The sequence below is a fragment of the Zeus faber genome (assembly GCF_960531495.2).
Source record: "Zeus faber genome assembly, chromosome: 6".
NCBI lineage: Eukaryota > Metazoa > Chordata > Actinopteri > Zeiformes > Zeidae > Zeus > Zeus faber.
The window spans coordinates 20,335,914-20,356,231 of record NC_137201.1 but is presented as its reverse complement, the minus strand read 5'-3'; the positions used below and the strand labels follow the sequence as shown (position 1 = coordinate 20,356,231).

The 20,318-nt window shown below is 42.0% G+C and overlaps 3 protein-coding genes across 3 annotated transcripts; all 3 read right to left on the bottom strand.

Moving 5' to 3' along the window:
- Nucleotides 1-1,243: 1,243 nt before the first annotated feature.
- Nucleotides 1,244-5,017, bottom strand: cox5aa (cytochrome c oxidase subunit 5Aa). The gene is made up of 5 exons (XM_080002493.1): nt 4,876-5,017; nt 3,085-3,201; nt 2,020-2,141; nt 1,774-1,891; nt 1,244-1,686 (listed from the first exon to the last, which is right to left on the bottom strand). Exons 1-4 carry the CDS (start codon nt 4,946-4,948, stop codon nt 1,778-1,780), a joined length of 426 nt encoding a protein of 141 aa, XP_079858619.1. The 5' UTR covers nt 4,949-5,017; the 3' UTR covers nt 1,244-1,686; nt 1,774-1,777.
- Nucleotides 5,018-6,483: 1,466 nt separating this feature from the next.
- On the bottom strand, nt 6,484-7,179 carry LOC307231987 (ribonuclease P protein subunit p25-like protein; the record flags this gene model as incomplete). Its single annotated transcript, XM_080002868.1, has 1 exon — nt 6,484-7,179. One exon carries the CDS (start codon nt 7,177-7,179, stop codon nt 6,484-6,486), a length of 696 nt encoding a protein of 231 aa, XP_079858994.1.
- A 2,756-nt stretch (nt 7,180-9,935) lies between these two features.
- On the bottom strand, nt 9,936-17,805 carry LOC307231986 (protein mono-ADP-ribosyltransferase PARP6-like; the record flags this gene model as incomplete). Its single annotated transcript, XM_080002867.1, has 22 exons — nt 9,936-10,032; nt 10,929-11,013; nt 11,105-11,168; nt 11,262-11,341; nt 11,430-11,499; nt 11,662-11,734; nt 11,859-11,971; nt 12,066-12,114; nt 12,202-12,269; nt 13,057-13,122; nt 13,220-13,345; nt 13,476-13,568; nt 13,849-13,944; nt 14,733-14,864; nt 15,550-15,691; nt 15,774-15,923; nt 16,141-16,207; nt 16,323-16,413; nt 16,530-16,590; nt 16,915-17,009; nt 17,468-17,539; nt 17,761-17,805. 22 exons carry the CDS (start codon nt 17,803-17,805, stop codon nt 9,936-9,938), a joined length of 1,935 nt encoding a protein of 644 aa, XP_079858993.1.
- Nucleotides 17,806-20,318: the final 2,513 nt, after the last annotated feature.

Below are 20,318 nucleotides of genomic sequence, written 5' to 3'. Positions count from 1 at the left end.
TAATACTTTTCAATTATATATTTCGTTTAAAAATTCCATATTTAATACATTTCAATTAAATTATTTCGTTAAAAATTCCAATATTTATTACATTTCAATTTAATTATTTTGTTTAAAATACCATATTTAATACTTTTAAATGAAATCATATCGTTTAAAAATCCCATATTCAACAACTTATAATCAAATTATTTAATTTAAAAATCCCATATTTAATACTTTTTAGTTGAATTGTTTCATTAAAAAAATCCCATAGTTTAAATAGATTATTTAATTTGAAAATACAATATTTAATACTTTTTCTTCTTTTTTCAATCTGTCACTTTGCAAGAAACAGCCATTTAATGAATTTGCACGTGCCCCTGTTTCCATTGTTGTTGGCGGGGTCCACCTTTCAGAATCTGAAAGTTTTATTCCGCCGGGTGCATTTACATATACTTGGAATTTGTCCTGTGAGCTTTGGTGTGTTTAACTAGAGGTCATTGGCATTAAAAACAGCCTAACAATCTGAAAAAACGGAGAATAACGATAATCTCCTGGCTAAAAGGCAAAGATTGGGCACGTGCAAGACGTGGAAAGTAGCTGCTTTGATGAAGCAGCGTAGGAAGCTGTGATCGATAAACTGTCGATATGGATGAACACGTTGAAGTGAAAAAAAAAAGTGTTGGAATTCAAATGGAATCCTGCAATCAGTCCAACACAGACAATTGCATGGATTTCCACTTTAAAACCCAAAAGGTTTTGTCTATTTTGTTTGTGATGAGTATCACTCTCTCGGAAACACAGAAAGAATAGTATCACCTTAAGTGTTGTATCACCAAACTTGCCATGTGGCTGACCTCTTGACTGTAAACATCTGATCATATCAAATTGTTTATCCTTTCATTCTGCAGAAATGTCGTTTTGCATAAAACTCACACAGCTTTATGCCATGTTTTTAAAGTTTAGTATTATCCCTGAATTTAAAAAGCTATAAAAATATAAATGAAAGGCTACAGTATTGTCAATTCTTGTGACACAGCAGCACATTAAACAGCAATTCAGTATAATTGCATTTTGACAAAACAAATTTTCAAACCGCAGTACGTGGATTTAGGCTTATTAACCAACTATGTATATTGGAATGATTATGCACAGTGTGATAGTATTTCTAGAATTGTATTCTAGAACTCAATCCTGGTTAATAAACTTAGCTTTTTGCAAAAATTCCAAAACTTTGTGCAATAACCAACTTCAAAACATGTTCAATTAAAACAAGTTTATTTCACCCGCATGTAATGTTCCCTGAAATGAAAAACAGATGTCACACAGATTTGAATATGAAGTGCAGTGAAAAGATTGTTTAACATTCATGTCCAAATGCTGCTCTCTAGTGGCAAAACCCAAGTTTCACAAGTACCAAGCAGTCAGTCGAAGACATTCATAATGCACTCTATTTAATGTTGTTGCCTGCGCTTAGCCTTTATTTAGCACAAGTTGATTTCACAAACTAGGCCGACACACTCACGTGACACAAAATAAAGATTGTTTTGGGGTTGTTGTTTTTTTCCTTTAATAGGTTCATTAATATATTACAAGCGAAAGAACTTAATAAAGGCCAATTTAAATATCACAAACAGATTTCATGAGGCAGAGATGAGGACGAGTTTTCTTTTCAGACTTTGATGGCATCCACTTGTCACAACGCTGGAATAAACACAGAGTTTCAGTTAGAACAAGATATTCATGCGAGACATCAGGGACAAAAAGTGCTCTGTCAATTCAAACACCTACCACTTTACAGTTTGTCGATGCCAAGCTCCTCAGGTGTGGCGATTCCAAGCTCATCGAGTGTCGGCCGCAGCTCTTGAATAACATAGGGGTAAATGTCTTTGTGGGGACCGGTTTTGTCCTGAGGAAACACCAAGCAGCATTTACTCATTGTCACCAAATCCTTTTTTACTAACACAACAACGCTCCTGAGTTCTCCCTCTCTTCAGAAAACAGACGTGGGGAGAATTCAGTAACATTTCCTCTCACCTTGACAGCTTCCAAAATACGAATGGCACTAGCCAAGTCGTTTAACCTGCGACAGGCTCTTAGAGCTGCCTCTAGAATCTTTGGCTCAGGTACGAGATCATACCCGATCAAAGTGTTCATCCCTGGAAATGGAAATACAAGGTTAAATCACACATCAAAAACACATGCAAAAACCCCCCCCCCAAAAAAACAGGTGTATTTTTTGCATATAATCATTTATACATTAATTCTTCATTCAGATATTTTTTCATAGTAGTGATACTGGCGAAAATGGGAAAAAGTCAATATCAGTTTTCCCTTGACGGGAAAGGACCTTTTTTGAATCCATCTATCCATAACTACAGTTGTGGTTACGCTGCATAGAATATATTCTATGTCATAGTAGATTTATAACTGCAGTTTTATTTCTGCAGGTTAAGAAAAAAAAAATCTACCACAATTCAAATTGCAACCGTTCAGAGGAATTGTTAATCCTCCAGCCCTACTAAAAATGTAAATCGACAGGCATATTTTCTGAACATGTATAGGAACCCTGTTAATAGCTTTCATCTTTATCATTATATAAAATGTTGAGTCCTTCCAAGCTGGAAAATATTATTTGTATACCAAATATACAATATTTTAGAATAACACACAACTACATATTAAAACATTTATGATGGAGCTAAAACAGAATTAACCATTCCACACGTTAATTCTATATGGGGATGGTAGCTCAGGCGGTAGAGCTGGTGGTCTAGTGATCTAAAGGTCGCTGGTTCGATCCCAGGCTCCTCCTGCTAGCATGCTGTAGTGTCCTTGAGCAAGACACTTAACCCCTAATTGCTCCTGATGGCTGCGTCCGTCAGTGTTTGAACAATTGTAAGTCGCTTTGGATAAAAGCGTCTGCTAAATGACTAAATGAAATGTAATGTAATGTATATGTGCGGATGGTGTTTCGAATTTTCAAACAACTAAGGGATTGTCTTGTCTTTACATTTTCCACTTTAGTGCAACTCATGTGGGTATTTTTGCGCTATGGTCAGCACAATACAGTTACAACTTCATAGCTTTTCTTGCACCTACCTTTTCTCAATTCCCATGCATCGATGTCTGGCTTGTTAAAATAGGTCACCCAGCGGGCATCAAACTCCTCGTCGGTCTCCTGCTTCCCATGTGAGTAGCACCTCGAAGCCAAAGGAGCTGAACAACAAAAAACAACAGTATGAACAGATTTTTTTTTAACTCAGATGCAATGGCCTTCAATGTCAGCTAACACCAGTCAAGGGGTGGGATATATAAGGCAGCAAGTGAAGAGTCAGTTCTTGAAGTTGATGTGTTGGAAGCAGGAGATATGGGCAAGCGTAAGGATCTGAGCCACTTTCACTCGGGCCAAATTGTGATGGCTAGACGACTGGGTCAGAGCATCTCCAAAACGGCAGGTCTTGTGGGGTGTTCCCGGTATGCAGCGGTTAGTACCGACCAAAGGTGGTCCAGGGAAGCACCACCAGGGAACCGGCGACAGGGTCATGGACGCCCAAGGCTTATTGATGCACCCGGGGAGCGAAACCTAGCCTGTCTGGTGTGATCCCACAGAAGAACTACTGTAACACTAACTGGTGAAAAAGTTAATGCTGCTATGATACAAAGGTGAACACAGAGTGCATCGTAGCTTGCCGCGTATGGGACCGGTCAGAGTGTCCATGATGACCCGTGTCCACGATCGAAGAGCACCTACAATGGGCATATGAGTGTCAGAACTGGACCATGGAGCAATGGAAGAAGGTGGCCTGGTCTGATGAATCATGTTTTCTTCTACATAATGTGGATGGTCAGGTTAGGGTCGGATCCGATGAAGCGTCTGTAGGATGTGCTGGAACAACAAGCCCCATCCATGGGGGCCCCAGACACCCTGCCAGATACCACAGGACACCTTCAGAGGTCTTGTGGAGTCCATGCCTCGATGGGTCAGAGCCGTTTTGGCAGCACGACGGGGAACTACACAATATTAGTGGTGGTTTTAATGTTGTGGCTGATCGGTGTGTGTGTGTGTGTGTATATATATATTAGTACACAGTGTTATTTCATTGCTACGGACTCGGATATATATAGGACAATGTGCAGTGGAATATATAGTGGCATCCTCCTACGAAGGAGGTAGACATGCATAGCGCATACGAGCACATTTCCGAGCACCACCAGTAGAATTTTACTGCCAGACACTATTGCTATATATACTATATGTACTTTCCTGAAGCATAAGTACCACCTGGCCAGAACTGTCAACTCTACTGCTGTAACACCTGAATTTTGCCATGAGGATTTATACCGTTTTACCAAACCTGATATTATGTGCAGTGTGCAAGTGGCAATGTGATTTTATACTGACATTAGATGTAATGAAGCGCAATTTACAATGCAAAAATAAACCGTAATATAGGACTGTTATATAATTATCATGGTGTGATTTGCAATAGCAATAGACAGACTTTATGATGAAAAACGCCGGGTATTTAACAGACATCTCCTGGAAAACTAGATTTATTTTCCCTCCCAAACCGGGAGCATGACCGTCTCTCCAGTGATATAGCAGCGCTGGGCCCACGGAGCCGCCACACCGGGTCATGGCAAGGACACGCCACACCGGAACACGTCCTCAGCGACACAGACAAGCACCGAGGGCAAATAAATGTTGCGAAAGCACTCTGAATGTAAATCAACCATCGCGGCCATCTTTTCCTCGTAGAGTATAGTTTCACTTCATTCCACTGGCTCTATGTTAGCATGTTAGCATAGCGGCTCCACAACGTTTCGCCGACAGACCTTTCCCCTTTCGCCCAAAATAACAAACGGCGGCTGCACAAATGTGTTCGCTACCTTGACACTTGGGCGGCACTCGTGTTAGACTGCGGACACCGGAGAGCGAGAGGCGGACGGCGGCTCTGAACATGGCGCAGGGCGGACAGCGAGCCAGGCGGACACTGGAAGAGCGGAGAGTCCGGTCGGTGGCTAGAGGGCTCCTCGTACTGCGCATGCGTCAAGGTTTTTTTTTTCCCTTTTTTGTTTCTTTATTTTCTTTATTTTCTTTATTTATTCATTTATCGATAACAGAATTACAAAAACCGCCGCGAGCCCGTTGACAACAAAACGTCACAAAACGTCAGAAATACGGTGTTTATAGACGTCACAAAAATATATATCAAATAAATAAAATAAAGTAAGACAAAATAATTAAAATAAATAAAAATAAAATCTATCTTGAGTTGATCTGGAATTTATCTAGGAAAAAAAAAAAATCATAAAGAAACACCTCTGTCGACATAATAACCAATGAGGAAAAATTGGGAAAAAATACAATTTAATGTTTTGTGACTCAACTAAAAGGATGAATCAAAATGCACAAGTGATTTAACCCCAGGTTTCTTGAATACATTTCAATATTTCTGCTGAGCGATGATTTTATTTCATTTAATAAATATATTTTTTGGTTTTGTTAATTTTATAAATCCCATTTAATTCCCAATTCCCAATTACAACATATTGGTATCACTCTTTCTGCTCCCTCTAACGGTCAGAGGTGCCACTGGTTTTTAAAGCCGATCCTTATTTCCCCTTTTGACTTTGGGACTGATCTAAAATAATGGTTCATTTTAATGTCGACTGGACTGAGGAGACAAAGACAGTGATTAGAAGATGAGTATTTATTAGATACAGGTACAACATTTTGAGGGAGAGGGAATGAAGAGAGAGAGAAAGAAGAGAGAAAGGAAGAAAGGGGTCTTTTCCAGGAGAGAGATCATGAACCCCATTTAGCCTTAATAAGAAAAGCAAAGTACACATACCTTGTACAAAAGTTCATGTGAAAAGCACATCAAAGCATAGACATAAAAAAGTCTTATAACACATCTTTTGTGGCATCTGCCGGTGGAGGTGGCTAGAGACTATAAAATCAGCCAGCCCCCAGAGATGGCACCTTTTCTCGCTCTCCCCACATGAAAAGTAAAACTAAATTAAAGTATGATGATACTTTAATGTTTCAGCAGAAGTGTTTAGAAAAGGCTTTATTGATTTTACAAGGTCCTTGGGATTTAATATGGCACAGTTCTTTACTTATATCACCATTTACTCATTCAAATGTAATATTGTATTAGTGATATTATAGTATTTACTTAAAGTCGTTAACAATGAGTTGAAGTGATACATGAAAGACGCAGGTCAACGTCACAGCACAGGGCTCCTTTCATGACGTATGTTTTTGTTTTTCTAATAAATATTTACTGACATAACTGGCTTGAAACTATGAGATTCATCTGAAACAACCACAATTTGACAAAAAGTTGAACGCCAACTAACAAAATGGTATAAATCCCGGATATGCTGAAGTAGTTCCAGTAGTGGTCATTTCTGCGAATAAATATCCATGAAATAATTGGAGATGTTGATAAAAGTTTGGTACCAAAAGTGAGAGATTTAATAAAACACCTGCTAAAAATACTGCGGAAACACGCCCCTGAACAGCTCCACAGCGTGTCCCCCAACTGCAGGGCCCTGCTTTGCAGCATTGGGTCCCGTTGAAGTCGAGGGGAAGCCTGTGTTCTCCACACAAACTCTCTTGGCGTCGGGACTCGTGTGTGGGGCGGGAGGGCTCCGCGGAGCCCCCCCCCTCCCCCTCTCCTCTCCCCCAGGGGCTTGGGGCCCCTGGTAGCCCGGCTCCTGAGGGTCCAGCGGGTCCTTGGAGAGCAGGATGCTGATGACAGGCAGCGTCCGATGCAAGGTGACACCCGGGACTCCGTGTTGCAGACTCTCCCAAACCTCACACGCTGTCCTGTTGTGGAGCTTGGTCACCTGGTGCAGCCCACCCAGCTTACGCTTCAGGATCTCCACGCAGGTGATGGTCTTGATGACCCCTCTCCCTGATCCCGTGAAGACCACTTGTCTCATGTCGGACCCGGCGCTGTCTTTTCCCTCCCCCTGCATGCGAGCTGCTGCGAAGCGCAGGAGGTTACGGATTTTGCTTCCCTCCTTCACTCTCATGTGCAGGATGTCAGCTCTCAGTCCAGGGAAGGAATAAGGATTAGTCTCCTCGGTGCGGCTGACCCTCCTGAAGTTGCTCTGGTCCAGCCTAGGAGGCAAAGGTGAATTTGGAACCGTAGAGGTCAATGAAGTGGACTGTGGATCCATAATGGTCCTGATGATCAATACGAGTCGTGTCGAAAAATCTTCCCTGAACCAAGTGTCTACTAATCTGTATATTTTACCTCAATGAATTACAAACCTCTGTTGACTTGGTGACAGAAAAATGAAAAAGTTGGTCTTCCGTGAGCCCCAAACTCATCTCGACCCTCTCTTCGCACTCTTGACGTTGAATTTTGAGGACTATTCTGTCCATGTGAGGGGAAAAGATGCCCTGACTATTCAGCACTGAGCTCAGCTGCTGCCAGACACACATGAGGCTCCAAGTGAGACATGGAGCGTGGGACATTGTTCTCTTAAAGGCACACACGGCATTTATGTCCTTTGAGTAATGTCTTACAGCATCCAGTCTCTAGTTTTTGGGAGGGAGTGCTCAGTGAATTAGCAACCACATATGTGTGGTCGCTAATTTTTCTGGCTGATTAAACGTGCTTTGATTTGATTTAATGACGCATGTAGTTGAAACACTTCTTTGTTTTAGTTGATTTGCTCTCTGTGCTTTTTCCCCATCTCTTTCATGCCCTCTTTTTTTGTGTCCATAAAAATCAAAGTGTAATCAAGCTGAAGTAACAATAAGAATAATCAGAAATAACAGGTCTGTCTTTACGGTGCACGGTTCTCGAGACAACTTTCCTTTGCGCTATCATCAGAGAGCCATATGGTCTTTGAGAAATGTCTGCCTGTGGGCTATTCTTCCAACTCCGCGGTTCTCCTCCCCTCAGACTAGAGGCCGACTGGGCTGACCCAGAAAACGGTTGCCATTTCATATCTTGTGTTCCACTCCAGAAAGCTCCTTCTTACTGTAAAACCTACAATACAAAGTAAGCCTGTCTGCATTTGCCTTTCATCCGCGTATTCAGAGGTGAAACTACGGAGATGTAGCTGGGGCAGCTGTGGTACTCATATGGAACCAGTACACTGTTATTAAATTGTGTTTCCGCCTCTTAGAGTCAATAATCAAGGCAGTTACTGGCTCATACAATGGCCACATTGTGGTGGTGTCTTGTTGAAAAGAATTATAACCCGTACCTGCACACATTCAGTCATGCATGCTCCACGGGCTCATATTGCCATTTCTAGGCCGAGAGCGCTCATAAAAGTCCATTTATGGCCATTTAATGAATAGGTTCTTCTACACAATAAAATAGCTCAGAAACACCCCCCTTTGTACATTATCAACACCCGCCCTTATCAGATTGTACATTTATATGCTGTGCCCTTATTATGAATCTTACTATAAAGGATGGAATCTGTCTGTTTGTTCAAGTTCAATATCTGTCCGTCCTTAGATTATCTCGACATCCGCTCGTTCGATCTACTTCACACTTGGCGTGTGCATTGCTGGGGACCAGGGGGCGTACAGTACGTTGTCGAATTTGGTGCAATTTGGACACGGCAACACATGTAATATGAATAAACAACAAGCGAACAGCGAGCCACTCAGCTCTGTGCAGCAGCGGCGGGGGCTTCAGGGCTCGGCGACTGAGTCACTTACATCCGCAGTCATAAAGGAGGGAATCTCTGTCTGTCTGTTTGGCTGTGTGTGTGTGTGTGTGTGTGTGTGTGTGTGTGTGTGTGTGTGTGTGTGTGTCTGTCTGTCTGTCTGTCTGTCTGTCTGTCTGTCTGTCTGTCTGTCTGTCTGTCTGGTTGTGTATGTGTGTCTGTCTGTCTGTCCTTGGTTATCTCAAATGGGCATGGACTGGCGCTGGCACAGCAACTGAGTCACTTACGTCCACAGTCATAAAGGAGGAAATTGCTGTCTGTCTGTCTGTCTATGTGTGTGTGTGTGTGTGTGTGTCTGTCTGTCTGTCTGTCTGTCTGTCTGTCTGTCTGTCTGTCTGTCCTTTGATTATCTCAAACGGGCATGCACTGGCACTGGCACTGGCACTGAGACTAAGTCTCTTACGTCCGCAGTGCAACCTGTTCTGAAGAGGCATGTTTTGAACGGGCACTGCACTACTTCGTTAAAAGTCATGCGAGACATACATATTTTTATATTGAAATACTATCCCTGGTGAATATTCAGTGAAGGTCCTCCGTCACATGTTTTTTTATACGCGTGATCAATATCTTTGAATAGTGTTGCCTACTCACTGATGTTTTTTAGTCATTGTGTCATCATAAACATAGTGTGGTATTCATTATTTGCTTTTCGATGTGAAAATAAGCCCAGAGAGCTTTGTTGGCCGGACACCAGTTTGGAGGCGAGCAAATGTATGAAAGCAATCTCAAATAAAACATCTTCACAAATATAATAAGTAGCCGTTAAGATAAACAGCTGCTTTGTTTTTGTTTTTAGAGAGCAGTGCCTGGTCTCCCATTTCCTTTGTTTTGCCTTAATTGTACCGCCAACATTCCTGAACTGAACTCAGACACCATTCCAATTGTAGATTACCTTGAAACTGTAGAACTTTATTGAAAAAATTATAATTATAAAACACTTACAAATGAAAAGACTACATCTTTATGTCGCTCCAATAAGATACAGATTGAAATAAATTATAAAACAAGACCATTTACAAAGGCAACACACAATCAAGCATTTGCATCACTCAACACCCGTCTCCATCCACCCGTTTGAGTGCATTCCAAACAGAAATGACACTTTCGGTCCCAGCGTTGGATTCCAAAGTTCGATTGCCTTCGATTTGAGATCAGATTCTTTCCCAGAGATTCTGTTGACACCGTTCAGTCTAATTTTTATTTGTCTCTTTCCCTGTTTGTGTCTACAGGTGTTTTAATCCTCAGGAAGGCTTTGCGGCAATGACACGTCTAATCTCGCTCTGGATGGAAGCATCCTGCGTGTCGATGTTGGGATCTCCCACCTGGCCGTTCTCATAGCTGTAAAACAAACAACAAAACAGGAGTAAGAGGTATTTGTAGGAAGGAAATGGAACAAAAACATCTAAATAATAAAGGAAGGAACCTCTACATATTATGTGTGTGTGTGTGTGTGTGTGTGTATATAGTATGCACAGTATGTATCTGTATATGTATAGGCATGTGTGTGTATGTGTATATGTAAATGCATATGTATATATACAGTATATGTATATAGGTTATCTCGACAACCGTTCATTCAATCTACTTCACACTTGGCGGCTGTATTGCTCGGGACCCAGGGACGTGCAGTGTCGAATGTAATGCAATTTGGACACGCGCCACGTGTAATTCGAATAAACTTTGAATAAACAAGCCAACAGCGAGCCGCTCTGTGCAGCAGCAGCAGGGCGGAGCTTCGGGGCTCTGCGACTGAGTCACTTAGGTCCGCAGTGCAGCCCGTTCCAAACAGTGCAGCAGGGCGGGCGATACAAAATTTGGTTTCAGTCCGATACCAGGTAATACCGGGGCCTGGAATCGCCCAAAACAAACTGTTATTATTGCTTCTGTTCGGAGAAATGGTGAACGGGGACGCGCGGCGGATCACTATCACGTGGGCGTTGACGTAACGTGCGCATGGAAAGCATCTCCTGTTCACCACACAGAGGAAGGCACCAAGCCAGCGCAAGTGAGGAAACATATTGAGAAACGGATCCCTTGTTTGGAATCGATCCTGTTGACGCTAGAATCGATCTTCAAAACGAGCCGTAGTATAGGTAGTGTGGAGGCTTTTGGTATCGTTCCAGTACCCCTACAATGCAGCCTGTTCCGAACAGGCATGTTTTGTACGGGCACAGCACTAGTTTGGCAAATATTCAAGAGAGAACATTTCTAAGCGAGTTTCCGTAAATACTCACATAAACAGGAACCGAGTGCACACATGGTCAGATATTGGGCACACCCAAATGTTGCCGTGTTTTTGGAGGTCCTTTGAAGTGATAACTGTTTAAAAAAAAACAACTTTTGAGATAACCAACCACCCACAGTACGTCACCATGTGTTGTTAAGTTAGTTGTGTCATTTTAGTATTTACCCTCACAGAGTGCAATGCAGTTCAGATTTCTGCTCTGCAAAAACCTGGCCTGCCCTGGGCCATCCTGCAGGAGGAGAATGGCAGATAATGTCATAAAAGTTAAGGGACATTTTTATGGAAGGCGTGTGCAAGCGGAGGGATTTTAATCCTGCCGTACCTCTTTGATAGTGTTTATTCTGTTGTACTTTTTAATAAGTTCGGCTTTGGTGGGTATTCGGTGATGTCCTTTTCCCATTTCTGAGCGGTGAAAAAAAATCAAATTTATATTGACATTGTGATAAGCAGTGCCGCATAGTGTTTTTAGTGAACGGGTGTGCCTCCTCACCAGAGTAACCAAAGGAAATGCTGGAGATGGGGCTCAGATAGATGCCTTTTCCATACGCAGCCCCGTGGCGCTTGATTTGAGAGAAGCACAAAAGTGGGAGAATTTTAGCACATGAGAATCATTTTTTCAGTTATTAGAAATATTGTGTTGCATAATATGTTCATCCAGGCTTTACATGTGTCCACAAGTGTCCTTTACATTTCCAAAAAAAAAAAACACACATTTTTAATACCTGTAACTTCGTGAACGAGGCATTGATCAGTCCGTTCCTTAATATAGAATGCCAGTTTTCAATATGTGAACCACTGAAGGGAGAGAGAAATATAGTGAATTAGAACATTCAAAGCACGAAACACAATATATGTAAGCACCCATGTTATGGTATAAGAAATGACATATTTATTTTAATTACACTTTTATTTTGCTCACTGGAAAGCGAAGGTGCTGCCGTACACTTTCCTGGCAGCTTGGAATCTAGCCTCTTTGTTCGGGGGACTGCTGATGAGAAGGAACTGGTGCGGTGTGTACATGAAATCTAGATGCTGCGGAGAGGACCGAGTAGACATGTACAGGGTAGATATCAAATTACATTTTTTTAATTAAACTGTACTACACAATCAGATTATGCTCTCTTACCCTGTTTGGAGGAAGCTTGACAATGTATGATCTGTTGCTTGCTATGATCCTGTTTGGAATCACACAAAAAACACATACATTATTCATTAAATTTAAATTAGTTCAATAGAAATATGCTCTACATGGTCTCCCTCACCATTGCAGTAATGGGTGAGCAAGAGGATCTAAGTTGTCCATCTCTTTCTTCATTTCCAAATACGGACCCTGGAAATTAAAGCACAAACGGACACATTTTCACTACACCAGTGTTACTCCAATTGGATGCACGGTGAGTAGTAGATGTGATTTATCTAGGACAGCATTTATTTAAAGGTGCAGTGTGTAGAATTTAGTGGCATCTTGTGGTGAGGTTACAGATTGCACCCAACTGAATACCCTTCCCCATTACATTACATTACATTACATTACATTACATTTAGCAGACGCTTTTATCCAAAGCGACTTACAATTGTTCAAACGCTGACGGACGCAGCCATCAAGACAATTAGAGGTTAAGTGTCTTGCTCAAGGACACTACAGCATGCTAGCAGGAGGAGCCTGGGATCGAACCAGCAACCTTTAGATCTCTAGACCACCAGCTCTACCTCCTGAGCTACCACCCCCAGGTGCAACACGGCGGCCTCAGTGGTAGAGACGGTGGCCGCCAATCTTTTGAATAACGCGAAAGATCCTCTTTAGAGTCAGTGTTTGGTTTGTCCTAGTGGGCTACTGTAGAAGAAACATGGCGGTGCAACATGGCGGCCTCCGTGAAGCGTACCCGCTCCCTATGTAGATAAAAAACGGCTCATTCTAAGGTAATGAAAACACAATGATTCTTATTTTTATGGGATTATACACTAATTAAAACATATTTATGAATATTATATTCCATTTCTGCCAAGTCCGTTCCATAAATTCTACACACCGCACCTTTTTAGGCAACACGACATCAGAGGGAGTGGCCAAGTCACTCCACCTGAAGTAACTGTATTATAATTTTAACACGACTCACCTGCGTCATCTTCCGGATCAACATGACATCGTCCAAGGCGTGCTGCAGCCTGTCGTAGCGCTTCCTCTGTCAAAGGAAAATGAATCGAAATCAGTGCCGACACGTTGAACAGGACTGCTAAGATTCAGCAGAGTAAAAGTAAAAGAGTAAAAGAAACCCGTACCTTGGGACTGAAGGCCAGCATATTGGGGTTGCACGGATCAATGACGCAAGGGTACGGTTCAAAGATGATGCTGTTTCGCGAGGACTGGAGGGCAGCTCTGCACATGGTGACTAGCAAGTCCACCACCTGCGTTTTTAGAGATAAGCATGTTTTTTACACACGTGCACATGTTTGTTTGCTTGCGTGTGCGTGTGTGCGTGTGTGTGTGTGTGCGTGTGTGCATTGAGTTTGCGTCTCTTTGCGTGAGAGAACTTACTTCTGCGCCGGTGGCCACGTCCTCTGTTGCCCCAGACATCACCCCTAATGTGTAGAAGGAGAAGACGCAGAGCTCCCTTGTGCATACTGCAGGCTAGAAAGTATTATGTAGAAGAAGTTAGTGAGTACGTGCAATAATGTGAAGTTCCCGCCGCTAAATCCTTAAAAGTTAACAAATCACGATTACACTGGTGACCAGAACTATGTCCGAGGTGTCCTGATGTGTGATTTTAACAGACACCTGCCAACCAATCAGAAACAAGTACAGTATGTCCTGTGGCCATGGTGTTACACAATATAAAAGACTGAGCTGAAAACTGCAATTATCATTAATCTTCTAATGGGTCATATTTTTTGTTATATTTATATTGTACCTTTAACATTGGGCCATTCTGAAACACATGGCGCTCATCACACACCACACAGTACTCATTAAGAGTGGGAATCCTCTGCTCGGCGTACTTCATTATCTAAATACAGAGAGGCGAAAAAAGTGTGATTATGGCACTGAGAAATTCCTAAAAACAAAATCTACCTACAATCACTAGAGTATTTTTTCGTGAAATAGAAGTTGTATTTGAGGGTAAACACTTGACTATTTGTAAGAATGAAAGGGAAGTACTTTTGGGGGAAAGGATCTATATTTTATTCTTCTAATAACTGTTCTAGTAATCTTTCACACAAATGTATTATCATTCTGCCTTTCTTTAATCAATCGGATTCCTCTTAAATCTCTGCCAGAGCATTCCATAGATATCTATTTTGATTTCATAACTGGAGCAACTATTTACCCACCAAACTTTCGGGGTTCTGCCTAGACATATTGTGATGTCATAACTAGTTGCCGATAGATAGATGAAAACAGGACTTCAAGATTCAAGAGGTTTATTCGTCACATATACATATATATACATACCAGAGTATGTATATATATCATAACAGCAGACTGTTATGTCATGCCTTTTCCCTCAGTGAAGATTTTGTCGAGTATTGTGATTCCATCAGCACGCTTCCTTCCTCTCAGTCGTTATTCAAATCCTCTTTTAGATGTCATGCAATGTGTTGTGGCGGGCGGATTACTCCGTGCCCCCCTGCTGCTCGCTTTCTGATTAATTGCCAACGTGACTCTCAGACAGGCGTATCCTCGGGTCGACCCTGGGCCGCGACGAGGAGTGGGGACGCCACGATGGCAGCTGCTACCCTAGCACGACCCACCCAGCCCCTCAGAGCCAACACCGTCTTCACCGTGGGGCTTTACCTGCACCAGGAAGCCGTGCTGCAGGGTGGGGGCCGCCTTGCAGTGCCGAATGGCCTGAGTGGAGAACAGCAGCTCTATCAGCTGTTTTGTCGTGAGCTGTGCCGGGGACTTGACTGCCGACACCGCAACCCTCTGTGGAGGAAGACACAAGATAAAATATGTGTCCCTCTTTGGAACGCTGTCGTAAGAAATCTGCCTTGCACTTTTCCCTCCGGAGCTTCCACACGATGTAAAGACGCCATCTGTGAAGTGACGCTTTTTTAAAGACCTGGTGTAATGAGCACGCAACGGACAAAGTAATAAGGTCTGCTGGGTCATCATTTCTTACATCCGGATGGGTTGCATTTGGAGAAGGATGCGTTCGACAGACATCTCCTGGCAACTACTACATTTGATGGGGGATTCATCATGTTATGCGTCGCTATCTTGTTGGAGTCAATGGGTAGTTGCTCCAGATGGTTGTATAATGGCCAAGGACCAGTCACAACTAAGGCTTCCCCAACCACCTGATCGGAACATCCTTGAACCTTAAGGGAAGTTCTGCAGAACAGATTGCAAAAATATTTCCACCTCCTTCATCCTTTCAAGTAAATGGGACCTTTTCTTCTTGACAAATAGGAAAAAATTTTCTCTCCACAGTTCAGAACGTGAATGAGGGCAATCCAGGAAGGAACGCAGCAGTTCCAAAGGTCAAGGGTTGTCATGGAGATCAATATTGCTAGGTTTTCATCATTTAGTTCACCTATTGATGAGATGATTCCACACCCCCAGCACCCGAAGATAGATTGAATAATCTGCCTTCTAGGGAAGTGCTCACCTTTCCATTGGGCGTGTAAGTAAAGAGCTCTCCTTTGGGATTCTTGATTGTATAGGTGTTTGTCCGATTCATCAGGCGGCTCACTTTCAGCTCCTGTGTTATGATCCTACTCTTCAGATGAGGTTCATGAAGCCCATTGGACCTGGACGATAGCGAAAATTTTGGAAGACATCATTAGAGGCTGAAAAAGAAATAACGTAGCTAATTCAGATAAAGGGTCTCACTTAGAAATCGGCGACCAGATGCTGAGCCTGGCTCTGAATTTCTTGATGGTTCCCGTAGGCTTGAACCAGCTCTGTCTGGGCTTCTGGTGGACTGTGAGCCCTTCATTGGTCAAATCTTTCCACTCCTGCGATATGAACCTCTTCAAAATACTAGGGAATATAAAAACAGGGGAAGTTTTATTTCTGTCTTTGAAGGATAACCAAACTATCAAATCAAACCCTGGGGACAGCACCGTCCACAAGTTTAACATGTGTAATTGCAATTGCTTTATCAGATGGGCTCAAATGAGTGCAAAGTGACTTGCCATCTGTTGTGGGGTACAGTCAGTGAAATCACTTTTTTGATATCGACAAGATAAACACTCACTTCTGAAGTTGTAATCCAAGGCTGAAGTGGTCTCTGTTGGATGGTTGAAAAACCTGAATTGAGGGTGCTGTGGATGAGGGATGCAATATTCAAATATGTGTCAGACACGACAGAGATAATACTGTGCCAGGCATCGGCAGTCGCTGTTAAATGTCAAGTACGGTGCTGGTGCTCATGCTCACCAGGGCCGTCCAGGTACCGAGACAGAGAGAACTTGAGGCGGACAGTAACAGGCTCCGATGTGTTTATCTTCCAAGCTTTGGCCACTTCTTCCTATGGACACAAGGGATCACAAGAAAGACGTATGCCAGGGAGCACAGGAGTAAAAACGTCATTCTTCTTACAGCGGGAAACATTTTTTTAAATGGTAAACAGTTGTAAAAACCTACATTCAGAAAGTTCACATTGATGTGCATGTCGATGTCCACATCATCAATGGTCCCGTACTCCCTGGGATGGTTCAGAGAAGAGAGTGAAAATCAACCATGGAGAGAAAGATGCTTCTTCCTTACGAGGCCTAAGCAGGAGGGCGTGGGGGACGTGGGAGGCGTGGGGGACGTGGAGGGCGTGGAGGGCGTGGGAGGCGTGGGGGCGTGGAAAGTGTGGAGGGCGTGGAAGGCTTGGGAGTCGTGGAGGGCATGGGAGGTGTGGAGGGCGTGGGAGGTGTGGAAGGTGTGGAGGGCGTGGCGGCGTGGGGGTGTGGAGGGCGTGCAGGACGTGGAGGGCGTGGAAGGCTTGGGCGGCTTTGAGGCCGTGGAAGGCGGGGAGGTGTACCTGACCAAGATGGCAGTCGCTGAGTAGAGAGTCCTGACCGCCTCCACGTCCGTGTCCAGCTGAGGGTGGCGGTACAGGTCGGCGGCAAAGCTCCCCTGGGGAGGAAACGCAAAAACACTCATAACTTATAGTGCCAAAAAAGATTTCAAAAATTAATAAAAAGCGTGGAGGGGTTTGGGTTAAGATGTTCAATATTCTCCCGAAACAAATGCAAAGGACACCATATTTTCGGTCCTTTGAAAGAGGTGAAAGACACGCGGTGGTGAATGAGTCTCTGTGCACGCTGTGATGAAGGAAACACTTTTGACTTAAGAGGCTGTGGGATCAGACAGGCGCCGGCCGTGGCCATATGCCACCCCGTGCTCCTCTACAAGCCCTATAATGTGAAGAAAACACGGCCAGCCATTTTGGTTCCAACACCAGTTGCCCACAGATTGTATCCTTATTTTGATTTATTTTGAAAGAAATTGAAGTAAAAATGCTTTCTGATTCATCTTTGCGTAGAAAGACGTAGAAATAAATGAAATACATGACATCATATATATATATATACCTGGATCCCGTACGGGAACTCCTCTGGGTCACCGTCCTCATCAGATTGGCTGTCAGCCCAAGGCTCCGTGTCCTGTTGGTCAAAAGATCCCGTTAACACAATTGAATTACTCTACGGCTCGATCTGCTCACGTTTTTTGTTCAACTAATACATCCCCACAACTTACTCTAATACGCAGTAATAGATGTGCACTTTGACAGCTTTACATTTAAATGACCCAAATGACAGTCTTTTAACAACACACAATAACAACACATCTGTCGTCTAGATCAAATCGAGGCTCGGTGACTCACCATTTTTCTCAGTTCATTGGTTTCATTGGCTTCAACTCTTAACATGCAACGGAACCAACATATCACCATCGCATTCCTCTGGTTCCAAATGTACAATAAGAACATGTGATGAGATTTCATTCAAATTAACTGTCTCCATGATCATTTCATCTGTAAATAAAATAAAAATAAAAAAAACGTTCACAAACGTGTTAAAATCAACATTTTGCATTGGTCTCAAAAAAGCAAAAGGCGTTATTTTAATTCTTACCCCTTCTCGGGTAGACGAAACAGCTGCGTTCCCGTGTGTCTCGTGAAGTTGCCATATCTCTCTTGAAGTTCACATAACTTGTTTTAAAAACAAAACAAACTGAAAACACACACAGTGGTGAGGGTGTTAAACGGGCTGGACAAACTGTGCTTGTGCTGGATGGTGTGTGTTTGGCTCAGTCTGTCGTGGCCTTGCGGACGCACGTGATTGGCTGAAGAGACTGAGATCCTAATCAGCTGAGCGTAAGGAGAGCAGAAGCATGAATGAATGGATGGATGAATGAATGAATGAATGAATGAATGGATGGATGGATGAATGGGTGAATGGGTGAATGAATGAATATTGGAACGGGTGGATGGATGGATGCACAATGGATAGATAAATGGATGGATGGATGAATTAATTAATGAATTAATGAATGAACGGGTGGAGGGATAGATGGGTGCGTGGATGGATGGATGGATGAATGAATGGATGGATGGATGGATGGATGGATGGATGAATGAATGGATGGATGGATGGATGGATGGATGAATGAGGGCAATGGAGAATGCTTGTATCTGTTCCTATAATAAATGAACTATTATCATAATCCGGAGTGTGCTTTCATCTCTTTGTCACGTTGTTTTTGAATGACGATCTCGAGTATCCCCAAAGATTAATTAGAAAATAATAAAAACCAGGGGGCGATGGAGCCCAAATCTATTTCAGTTGGTCTAGTGAGACGTTGGTGTTTAGTTTCATTCACAGTACACTCGTTTCCAGGCGCATTCTGTTTGTGTGGGATGATCCTTGGTGGCAGGTCGCTGCATGGAGGACGTTGCCTTGGATTATATATAGTGTCTGCTCCCTGAGTGTCTGGTGTGGAGCAGCCTGACCTTAATCACTCCTTACCCTTGTTAGTCACCTGCTGCTCAGATTAGACACTCGTAGCATGGCATACATCTCTCAACAAGTGTCCATTCCTGTTATCTACTTAGAAACAATTAGACATTTGTTATACACCTCATTTACCAGCATTAAGGATTCTTAAAAGGCAATTTGGATCACAGAATAGAATAGAGTACAATACAATACAATACAATTTGATAAGAGATACATTAGGTTTATTGTCATATTCAATTCATCTGTTGATGTGTTTGATATTTAATTGAATTTCATCTTGACAATAAAGAGATATTGTATTATATTACATTATTTTCTAATACAGGCCACACAATGATGGCGAAATACGGGGAAGGTACAAAACGATGCTCACCACAACATTTCTGAACCCAAACAGCATCAGTACCTTTTTCTATGAGTCTAAAATATTACTGATGCATATGGAATTATTTAACTTCAAGTCAGCGTCCACAAGAGAGAGCTGTGGTCTCCAGACAGAAAGAGATTACAGACCGATGAAGGTTGAGAGGCTCAAAGAGGTGTTTACACGCTGTTTATACTGTCTGTCTGTTATTTTATTCCAGTTTAATCATAATCCTGTTTTTTACAATAGCCCTGCCATGCTACTCATAAAACCCTGAATACTTTCAATGCACATAAAGACAATAATGAAATGTTTATATAAAAACACATTTGTTATTGGTGTAACAGGTTTAACTGAAAATGTAAAAATGTAAGCAATGTAATGGAAGAGATCTCTTGCAATCTATATTGGATTCCAGTTAACTGACATGCTTACCATTTAACATTATGGTCGGAAATCATTCATGGTTTGTATATTATTTTCCAATTAGAGAGTTGTAGAACATGCAACTTTTTGTTTAAGAAGCAGATTACACATAACAATACACAAACAGTGCAGGTTGGAGTACAATATTACACAAAAGCCTTGTGTCACAGTTTTTTGTTGGTAGAATTCAAGATTGTTTGTATAAAGGCAGTAATGTACTTACTTATATGTAATAACAATTGTATGAAAATTATATTAAATATTTACATTTATGTAAACAACGTTTTTTTCCATAAACAATATATAACACTGATTTAATAAATTCGTATCACCTGGCAAAAGTTACAATAAAAAAAAAGACAGATTTCCAAAATAAATAAATAAAAATATTAAAAGATATAATAACAAACTTTATCAAAGATGAAAGGTCATGAAAACAAATCCTACTAAATAAATATCCACATTTGGGGAACACAAATACATGGGTTATTTGTCATATGTCAAAAAAAAAAAAAGCTACTAATAAAGTAGGTCTCGAACATGCCCAGTTACATTGAACAGCTTCTATAATAATAATAATAATAATAATAATAATAATAACAATAATAATAATAATAATAATAATAATAATAA